This window comes from Hippocampus comes, unplaced genomic scaffold (assembly GCF_001891065.2).
Source record: "Hippocampus comes isolate QL1 unplaced genomic scaffold, H_comes_QL1_v1.1 scaffold279, whole genome shotgun sequence".
In the NCBI taxonomy this organism is placed as follows: domain Eukaryota; kingdom Metazoa; phylum Chordata; class Actinopteri; order Syngnathiformes; family Syngnathidae; genus Hippocampus; species Hippocampus comes.
Window position 1 is genome coordinate 536,090 of NW_017805456.1, and position 10,435 is coordinate 546,524.

Consider the following 10,435-nt stretch of genomic DNA (forward strand, 5'->3'; position numbering starts at 1 on the left):
CAGATATTGGACAGATAGGAATCTAAGCTCAAGCGAACTCCAACGTCATTTCATCTGCTTCGAACTTCCTTTAAGCTATCTGTAAAGGGAGAATCTTAACCCAGACTGGAATTTGAACACTGCCACAAAGTACTTCTGAGCTGCCCTTTGCTGCCTCCAACAGGACAAAGCGGGACATCAAGGGGTGGGGGGGGGGGCGGAACAAAGTATTGCGAGTCTTGTGACCCACTTTGCTCCAGAGCTTGTCTTCCTCTTTCAGCGCATTTTGCTTTCTGCCGATGAAAGCCAAGGTGGCTGGCGGGCCTCGGCGCCACACCGCGCCGCACGCAAACAAAAGAGCCCCTGTCGCCGCCTGCGGGTTCTGATCTCAAATCCAAAGAATCGTGAGGAGACACTTTGACCCCCTCCCCCAAGGACGACTTGACATGCGTGGCAAGAAGCCAAGCAGTCGACGTGCACAGAAAGACGCGCAGGCAGGGCCCATACGCGGAAGTCACGTCATCAAAAGTTGTTGCCTTCATTTGGAGCTTTGGCCACAAAAAGTGATCATAAATATCACGTTTTAGTATCATCAACTCGTATCTCAAGATTTAATTTATTTGCTGTTAATAGTGCCTAACAATTTTACATTTAGGTTAAAAAAAATGTACTCGCAGACGTGTACTCCACGAGTTACATTTGTATTAGTTATATATGACAGCATTGGAAAATGTCCACGAATGTTATCAATGCCAAAAAAACGATTCAACGATTGCTTATTTGTTCCAGAAATGTATTTGGAATTGTTGTCCATCCGCCTTTTAACCTTTGTTGATTTTGTGAGCAGTCCCTTCTGCCCCTGAGCTCAACCCCTGCTTATCTGAGAACGACCTGAGAAGCGCGCCCCCCTCCTCCCCTGATGTTGTCAAGCACGACAAGCGGGCCTGAGGTTGCCGGCTTCAAAACACCGGCGACAGAAGCACGCCCGCTGCGCTGCCATTGGCTTCAAATTGCCTTCTCTCCCCCTCTCCTTCCGTGCCGGAGCGGGAGAGGGCCCCCCCCCCCGGGGCTGCTGCCAGCAGCTGTTGCTCTCTCATTGTGGCCCCACCCTACAGGACCAGGAACGCCTCCCCGCCCCCCTCGAGTAGGCGGTCCTGGCAGCAGCTGAGTGTCGTTGAGTGCCTCCAACTCCTCAAAGCGTCTCCCAAGTCCTCGAAAAGCTTGGCTCAGGGACCACCGAGGACCGGCAGGACCAGGTGAGGCCTTTTCACAACACCCCCCTGCCCCCTCCCCTCCCACCAAAAACAAGCCCACTCCAACTCCACTAGAATCATGATTTAGAATCGTGTGAGTATCCCGACTGCAATCAGTTTGGAATCCTGAAGGAGTTGTGGTTCCAATCACGTTCAAAATGTTGATTGTTGAAGTCGCGGGTAAGAATCGTGTCGGATTTGTGCTTGGACTCCCTGTTATTATCCGTTTGTCAGAATTTTTAGGAATCATGTTGAAATTGTCGGACACGTGAAAGAATCTTGCTTAGATTCCCGATCATTCTCCGCTTGTCATCGTGGTTCGAATGCGATCGGGCTCGTGGATAGAAACATGTTGGAATTGGATTGCAGTAAGAGTTGGAAGGGTGTTGCTTTCATCCTGACAATCCTGCTCAATTGCTGGTTGGGAAGCGCGACAACGTAAGCACCCCCCCCTTTCTCCCGCCCACAAAAAACAAAAGCTGAGGTAGACCGCACAGGAAGATCACTCACTTGTGTCTACATTTTGGTGTGAGTTGTCCATTGGGTGCCATTTTGAGTTTTATCCGCAAGTCTGGGGGGGAGGTGGCATTGTTCACATTTGCAATCCCCTCCCCACATTACTTTATTGTCCACTCAAACGGTGGTGGAGGAAGGGGGCCGGGGGGGTGGTATCAGTGACAGGCAGGCTCTGTGTCACTTTACGACTCTCACCAGGCCCCGGTGACGCACACGAGTAAGAAAGTTGACACTTGTCAGAGTTGTTAAAAAAAAAAAAAACAGTTGGATCCAGCTTTGAGGTCATGTCGCGTTCAGGGTTGGAATCCGCTTGGGTTCACTTTACAATCTTTGTTGGATTTGTGTGTGAGTCAGGTTGTCATCAATCCGATTGTAATCCTTGTTTTTTTTGTCTGTGGGTGTGTGTGTGTGCTCATCGCCACCCCTGCAACCTTTTCTCACGGCCGTTTGCCAATGCCGTTGCCGTGTCTTATATGCGCTTCGCTAAGCAACAGGAAGTCAAGCTGCCCAAACAGGAAGTAGATAACGGATGCAGGGAGCGACAACACGTGGCTTACTCCGATGTTGCTTTGAAAGGGCGCGCGCGGCCAAATGTGCCAAATAGTCAAGCGTCTGGACTGCGCTGTCGTGTCCAAGCCGGAAGGTAAGCAGAGCTGCGAGTGTTGGCGCAGATTCGCTTTAGCCATCAGATTGTGATGTCATCACCTTTTGGCCGAGTTGTGCGCCGATGAAACACTGCGACCACCAGTCCACTGTTTGTCTATACGTCTTAACTTTTTCTTTTTCTCTCCAGAGAATTCTGACAGATCCTGAACTTTCTTCATCTCCCCCCGCATCACACACACATCACCTGATGCGCCCTCAGTGGAAGCGGGGGGCCAGTGAAGCCCCCAGCAGCGGCAGCTCCTGAGTGAGCGTGGCTCCCCCACTCTCCCCACTGCTCCAACCGACCCTTCCGCGCCGCCGGGGATGTCGGCGCCGAGGCGGCTGGCCCTGGCAGCCATCACCGCAGCCTCCGTGCTGTGTGTCTACTTCCTGTCCGGGAACCTGGAGACCTCCCTGGCGCTGTCCTGGGCCCACCTCGGATCACCGTGGAGGTCAGTCACACAATCACCATGGAGACGAGCCAACGTTGAGATTTAAAGTTTTAATTGCAATAGATCAAAAGATGAAATGCTGAAATAACTTTGTTTGGACAAAATTTAGTCAATTTATTTTGGTGAAATTATTTGAAAAGAAAAAAAAAAATTGTTGCGCAATGAAGACTACGGGAGTCTTGATAACGAAAACTGCTCGGTGGGCACGTGTAGATTCTCCTCACAATGTCATCGTCGTGCGCCACCAGCAGACCGCCTCACAGACATCTGCTCTTCCGCAGCGACCCGCGTCTCCATGGCAACCGGAGCAACCCCGTCCCCTCGCCGGCGGCCCGTCCCGGGACGACGACACCGCCGCCGGCCGCTAACGTGACCCGGCACAAAAAAAATTCCGGGAAGCCCACTGAGCCCCCCTTCATCGGGGACGCCTACGCCAGTGAAAATGTCGCGCCGCAAACCGTGAGTGGAGCGCAAAACTCATCGGAATGCTACCGAATCATTTTAGAATCATGTGGGATTCAAAGTTCGAAGCTGCTTTGAAATCATGTGCCCTGCATTGTTCAAGTGACCTTTGGAACAATGTCGTGAGCAGTTGTCCTCCCATCGGCTCAACGCGTGACTCGCTGTGCGCAGGACTGCCCCGACGGCATCGGAAGCCGCGTCGCCAAGTCGGACGTGTCCGAGCTGTTCCTGAAGAGCGTTCCGGTGCTGCAGTGGTCCAAACACGTCACGGCCGCCGAATACCGTCGCCTCCGTCCGTACGTGGGCGCAAACGGCTGGGGGAGCCTCACCTATCAAAGTCGGTACCCACACGACCATTTCCCATGTCTCAAGCAGCGTTTTGCCAACTTTCACGAGCCGGAGCACATTTTTTTGGACGCTCCGAAAACCTCTTGCCGTGCCGCCAAACTCAAATATCGCAAAAGGCAGAAATGGTGATCATAAAACATATCATACATCAGCTTTCGGGAGTTCATTTGAAATGAATTTTTGGGGTTGCTGATTATTTTGGGAGCAATTCCACTGTTGGCCACTAGATGGCGACACTATTTAGTCTGACAGGAAATATTTCAAGCGCAGCTGTTTTTTTTTTTTTTTGTGGGGGGTTGGGGGCGACAATATTAAATCCTCTTCAATCCTTTTTTTCGTTTGAATGAAGGGGGCGGGGGCTGGAGGAATTGGATGATTTGCTGCCGCGCACCTGATGATCTATTGAACATTTTTCCGGACAGTGCTGTCAGACACACTGTCGCTGCTCAACTCGTCCGCCAACGGCATCGTGTTGGACGACTGGGCGACTCGCCGCGACCCGTCCCGCTGCACCCGCTGCGCCGTGGTCGGGAACGGCGGCATCCTGAAGGGCTCCAAGATGGGGAAGGAGATTGACCAGCACCACTACGTCTTCAGGTGAGCTCATCTGACGTGGAATAAAAAAAACTACATTTTATGCACGTAAAACAAACTGTTTTCGCCTTGGTCCGAACATGACATCGAAGTCAAGTCACGTGACTGCAATCCCCGCCTCCGGTGGCATCAGGAAGCTTCTTTTGACGACAAAATTCAAAAGCTTCTGCGTTTAGCTTTGACTCGTGGTCGCCCCCTTTTGGTGATGACGTGCTTAAGGTTCTGAGTTGACGCTTTGCTCGCCTAGGACGAACGGTGCCATCCTGGCGGGCTTCGAGGAAGACGTGGGGGTGCGCACCACCCACTACACCTTCTCCACCAACACGCTGATGAACTCCATGATGAACTACGCCTCCGCCGGCTACCGAGGGCCGCCTCAGTCTCAGGTGAGCCACACGCTCTGCCGCCCGCTCAAGGAGGACGTGCCTTGACGCGATCGCGGTCACGTCGCACCCCCGGACAGGAAACGCGCTACGTCTTCCTGCCCGACCACGACCGCGACTACCTGCTGATGAAGGCGGCGGCCCAGCGCACCCTCGTTGAGCAAGGACGCGACCGAGGCAAAGAGTCAGTACCACCTTTTGGGCATGACGCTCTTGTGTTTGGAATCAGCCGCTCGTTGGCCGCTTCCCAGGCACCAGAAAGTGATGCCTTGATGCATTCTCAATGACCCCCCTCCCCCCCTGCATCGTGATGTCATTATTATCACGTCATGTTTTCCTCTCAGTCCGACCACGTACTTTGGGAAGGACGTGACTGCGGCCAAGCTGAAGATGTACCATCCCGACTTCATTCGCTACCTCAGAAACAGGTGAGGGAGCCCCGACCCCTCCTCCCCTCGATCACCACGGCAACCAACCCCCCCTCCCCTGAGTGAGCGTGACCATGTTTTCCTTCAGGTTCCTTCCGTCCAAAACCCTGAAAACCAAATACAAGAGCATCTACCGGCCGTCGACCGGCGCCGTCATGCTGCTGGCGGCGCTGCACAGCTGCGACCGCGTCAGCGCCTACGGCTTCATGACGCCACAATACAAAAAGTACTCGGACCACTACTATGACACGAAGTACCACCCGGTGGGATTCTTCGTTAACCACGACTTGATGTTGGAGATGAACCTGTGGCAGCGGCTGCACCGAGCCGGCCTCATCGCACTTTACATGCGCTCGTGAGCCACTCCTGGGTTTTCTCCCGGACGCTCTTCAACGCCCGGCGAATACCCGCCGGTGCTCCTCAACATTACCGAGCGGCTTTTTCGAAGCTCCTGAACGCATCTCAATGACTGCTTCTGAAATTTACCGGACACCCTTCAAGTCGCTCGGTGCTCTTCTTCTGAACGGGCGTCAACGCACCCGACTGAATGCTCCCGAACGATCCTTGACGCTCCGTCATGCCCTTGAACAACTGAATTCTTCTGAGTATCCTTGAACATTTCTGACCACTCCTGAATGCCCTTGAACGCACCCGAGTGAATGAAACATTCCTTCACGCCCCTTCACGCTCTTGAACGCAACCTTAATGAATACTTCTCAGCGGCCCTGAACGTTTCGGAACACGCTCAACAATGCCCCCGGATGCTCTTAAAGGCGCCGATTGAATTTTTCTGAGTGCCCCTGAACATTTCTGACCGCTGCTGAACGTTCCCGTACACTGTTGAACGCACCTGGGCGAATGCTACGGAGCGCTCCTCAACCTTTTTTTGAACACTCCTGAGTGCGCCGTAATAATCCTGAGCACTCTTGAATCCCCCCTGATGTTGTTGTTTATTTATTCTCAGCGCATTTGCACGTCCTCAACCACTCGTTTTGGGCCAGCGGACAGCTCTTGCCGAAGGAGAGGCACGAGTTTCCTCGAGCGAAGCTACTTAGCCAACGTGCTAATCTGAACCTTTCATTGTGCCCTGGCCATCTCAAATTCTGCTGTTGGCGGGTTCCTCGTCGATGGAACCGCAAGCAAAAAGCAGCCTGCTGAGCGAGCCCGACAGTGTGCTGGGCCGGTCGCCGTAGCAACCAGCAACTGGACTCCCCTGTTGCTAGGGTAGCAGCAGATTGGAACGCTCGCAACGAAATAGCCTCCTGCATTCCCACAATGGGTTTTCTCCCGTAAAGAAACTTGTTGAACAACTTTTTTTTTTTTTGTTTGTTTCTTTCTTGTTCAGACATTTTGGTTTTGAACATGTTTTCTTCTGAGGCATGTCGTTTTCTGTTTACACTTGTTTTTGAAAAAACGGTTTCTTTCTTGACATGTCAAAAGAAACCTGTTAATAAGCCAACTCTTTAATCTTTGAAAACATTGTTTTTCTTTTGGGACATGGTTTTAAGTTATTTCCTTTTAGGTATGATTTTCTTGTTTGATATTTTTTTAAACGTATTTGTTTTATGTCTAAAAACAAATCTGTTTAGACACCTGCTTTAGTCTTGCTGATTTTAGACATACATTTCCTTTTGAGTCCCCCAAGTGCCTTAACACATCGATGGCTGTGCAAGTCACGTGACCAAGCGACAGATATGAGGAACCAAACCAAAGTGACCTTTGTTGACTGTGACTGCCGTCGTCTCAGTGACTTATTACATTTTTAACGTTCCTGTTTTGGGTGTAATGTGTAATAAAAGCCGAAAAGCTTATCAACTGTGAAGGGAATGAGTAACCGAAAGCGCAGTACAAATGCTTCTGAATTGAGCATGTGACTCGTTGTCAGAGTAGATGGAACAAAAGAAGTGGAAGTAGTGAATGATAAGACGCAAACTTGGAAAATCTTGACTCAAAAACCATGTCATGTTTTTGAAAGAGACATACAGTTTTATAGCAAATAAACATCACCGGTTCTTGGGGAAAAAAAAAGTGGGAAATGAAACCACCAAGTCGATTTTAGTCGAGTCGTTTTATGGTCATCATTTTTCCAAGTGATCTGAAAAAGAAATTTATGAAAATGCGTCTGAGAATAAAACCGTGGTTACAATTCCAGAAAGTACTTCGGGGCGAAGCACAATCATGTCAAATTCAAAAGGTAAGTGGAGCTGCAATGTTAACACAGATATGTTTGACCCGTCGAGTGACACACCTCGACATTATTTGTATCATTGGGCGGCTTCGTGACAAAATGCTGAAACTAAAATTGGGGGACAGGTCTCAAGTGTAAGAATTCTGCTCGGAGAAGAAAATAATTCCATACGATGTCTTATTCAAAGTGCTTTGCATGAATCGTTTGTGCGTTCTTCACTAGGCCGCCATCTAGCGGTGACTGCAGCTCAGTGCACCTCTGCTGCTGTTTTGCCTCCTTTTACGCTTACGAAATGATTTTTTTGCATGTGTGTGTGTGTATGATTTCATCCTAGTTTTGGTTTCCTGTGGCGGAGACAGGAAGTCCATATTTATCCGTATTTTTGACACTGTGGACTGTAACTTTGCTGCTCTCAATCGGTCGCCACAAGCAGTGCAGCCTTCAAGTGCCTGTCGACGACTTTTCCCATGATGCTTCTGTGCGCTTGCCAGCCGGATGGAGACCTTCAAATCAAAGTTTGACGAGGACGACTGAAAACAGGTAGCACCCGTCCGTCATGAGCATTTGCCACTGACCCAACAACGTGTTCTTTGACGACACCAAAGAGGAAGTATGAGTGAGCTGTGTGAACGTTGCACAAATGTGCTTCTGTGTGCGTGTTTAAGAATGCACATTACTGCTTTTGTGTGCGCAGGGCCGGTGCTATGTGGTGGGTTATGGGGGTGGCCACATCTCGGGGGAAAATTTTTGATTTTTACGGCTCTTTTCACAGGTCTGTGGTGTTCTTTGATCCCTCCATAATATGCCACAATTTTTATATTCGGAGATTTTTGTTTCACTGTGATCTTTAGACTGGATGATTTTGCAGCATGCAAGATGGTGTCGGCCGCCGGTGAACATTTGATCACTGTGATTGGCGGTTAGCGAGCGAGTCAGCGCATATGAGAGAGAAGTTGGCTTTGAGATAACGCACACAAGCAAAGCAATTGAGAGTAGATAGGCATGGTGGAGTAAATGAAGCTTGCATGATTTAAAAAGAAAAAAAAAAAGCCGCCTCAGTTACGGAGGGGAAGTACATGGCCGCCCCTCAGTGAAACGTTGGCTCACGCTGGCCTCCCCACTTCAAAATTTCTGGCTACGTCCCGATGTGTCTGAGTGTGCCTACGCGTGTCCACAGGGGTGTGTGTATGCATGCGTCTCAGCGCATGCGCATGAATGCCCCCCCAGCATAACCCCTCCGCCCCTCCCCCTCAGCATTAGCGAGCAAGATGGCGCTCTCGCAAGCAGCACCGCGGACAGCACCAGCAGCCTCCCCCCCTCCTCCCCCTACTCGACACCAATGGACCAACGAAGCCATCTCTGGAACCTTCTTGACTCCTTTGAAGCTTTTTTCCTTCCTGGAGATGGACGCGCAAATCCGCAGCTGGCCGGGCTCGCTTCGGAAAGGATGAAGATGAGGATGAGGGAAGAGTGATGATGGAGATGAAGATGAAGAAGATGCTGATGATGCTGACGTGTGCCGCGCTTTGGCCCCGCGCCGCCGCCATAGGCACAGGTGAGAAAAACATTCCAGCACTGGGGTTCCATTTCGGATTGTGTGTGTATGTGTGTGCGCGCGCACGCGTTCACGTGAGCGCCTCCTTGCCGTCATACTCGCACGTGCGGAGCGCCATGAAGTTAATTAATCATTTGTCATCTTCATTAAGAGCTAATCGTCCATCCGCTGTCTCGGTCTTACGCAATAAAGTGTTGCGGCCTGTTGCCATGGCAACCGCGGCTCCAGATTCTTGCTGAAGGAGCAGAAAAAAAACATTGCGATATAACATTTCTAATTTTAGCATCCTGTCAATCACCCGATGATGACATCATCGTGTGATGTTGTCATCCCGTCACACGATTGAACATGGTCAGCTTGATCGCGTTGGTCAAGTGAATTTGTTAGCTTACTCAGCAAACCTGGAATGTAACATTTTGATGCTAGCGTTGCATTTTCAGGCTTTTGTTGCAGCAGCGGAACGCTAAGATCACATTTGAGTGTTAACATATCGCTCGCATTGAAAAGTTAGTCTCAAATGCGGGCATCACGTTTTGATGCTTGTTGAGTAGTCGCGTCGTCGGGGCTAATGCCACATTTCACGCTAATATAGCTTTCTAAGCTCACAGAATGCGAGTCAAGAAAAATCTCGACAGGATGTTGGCACGGATACGTGACATTACCTTTAAAAATGTGCTGCTGCTTTTAAAATCTCATGTCAGCGGCAAATTAAAATTCGCGATGAAATTTGACGAAAGGCCCATAACGTCGGTGGGGAAAAGTCGGCAAAGTTTGTCGATGTGGAAGTGTCTGTATTGTCGTGCGCACAATTCACATTATAAATGATTGATTGTTATGAAGAAATTCATATCGGCGGGCTAAAAATAGACGTTGCTCGCATGCTTGTCCCAGCAAAACACAGCAAAGGGAGGGCACGTGGTCACATGATGACTCGAATAGAATCCTCTAGCTTAGCCACGCCTAGCTTCATTTATGTTGCAGTCGGGCCCCCAGGAGTGAAGCAGAGTTTGTGCCAGACAAGCAAAGTTGCGATGCTCGGCGAGTAAACACAGAGCAGAAGGCCGGAGTAAGTAGCGGCCCGTTTCCGTGGCAACCGCATCCTCCAGCGGATGATCCAAGAACATTCCGCCTCGACGGGAAGACTACAAAAGTGAACCAAGATCACGAGGGCGAGCGCCGTGCCCTCGTTTTGACGCCGAGGCGCGCCGGCGCGTGGAAAAGGAAACGTGCACCACAGCGCGTGCCGTGCCTTCAGACGCACATGTGACATCACACATGCATGCGCAGCTCTTACGTAACACGTCCACACACAGACGCACATCCAACTGGTGCACAAAAACGCACTTGCACACCCCGAGAGCGCTCACACAGACCCCCCCATTCCGCCTCGACGGGAAGACTACAAAAGTGAACCAAGATCACGAGGGCGAGCGCCGTGCCCTCGTTTTGACGCCGAGGCGCGCCGGCGCGTGGAAAAGGAAACGTGCACCACAGCGCGTGCCGTGCCTTCAGACGCACATGTGACATCACACATGCATGCGCAGCTCTTACGTAACACGTCCACACACAGACGCACATCCAACTGGTGCACAAAAACGCACTTGCACACCCCGAGAGCGCTCACACAGACCC

General features: G+C 50.8%; 2 protein-coding genes across 3 annotated transcripts in view; both read left to right on the top strand.

Annotated features, from left to right (window-relative positions):
• The first annotated feature begins 1,274 nt into the window (after window positions 1-1,274).
• On the top strand, window positions 1,275-6,871 carry st6galnac (ST6 (alpha-N-acetyl-neuraminyl-2,3-beta-galactosyl-1,3)-N-acetylgalactosaminide alpha-2,6-sialyltransferase). Its single transcript, XM_019874599.1, has 9 exons — window positions 1,275-2,391; window positions 2,542-2,845; window positions 3,127-3,304; window positions 3,479-3,644; window positions 4,078-4,252; window positions 4,497-4,635; window positions 4,713-4,816; window positions 4,977-5,060; window positions 5,149-6,871. The coding sequence occupies exons 2-9, from the start codon at window positions 2,718-2,720 to the stop codon at window positions 5,417-5,419; spliced, it is 1,245 nt and encodes a 414-aa protein (XP_019730158.1). The 5' UTR covers window positions 1,275-2,391; window positions 2,542-2,717; the 3' UTR covers window positions 5,420-6,871.
• A 1,739-nt stretch (window positions 6,872-8,610) lies between these two features.
• aatkb (apoptosis-associated tyrosine kinase b) overlaps window positions 8,611-10,435 on the top strand; it is a 14,585-nt gene continuing 12,760 nt past the window's right edge. For both annotated transcript variants that reach the window (XM_019874513.1, XM_019874514.1), the window contains exon 1: window positions 8,611-8,803. In XM_019874513.1, the coding sequence (XP_019730072.1) occupies window positions 8,722-8,803 (82 nt within the window). In that variant the 5' untranslated portion in view covers window positions 8,611-8,721. The remainder of the gene's footprint in view (window positions 8,804-10,435) is intronic.

What these genes read in the sequence shown, in the direction of transcription:
- st6galnac (XM_019874599.1), top strand. Translation starts at nt 2,718, where the DNA reads ATGTCGGCGCCGAGGCGGCTGGCCCTGGCAGCCATCACCGCAGCCTCC. An exon ending in GAGGGCCGCCTCAGTCTCAG is followed by an intron (nt 4,636 to 4,712) that starts GTGAGCCACACG and finishes ACCCCCGGACAG; the next exon opens with GAAACGCGCTACGTCTTCCT. An exon ending in ATTCGCTACCTCAGAAACAG is followed by an intron (nt 5,061 to 5,148) that starts GTGAGGGAGCCC and finishes GTTTTCCTTCAG; the next exon opens with GTTCCTTCCGTCCAAAACCC.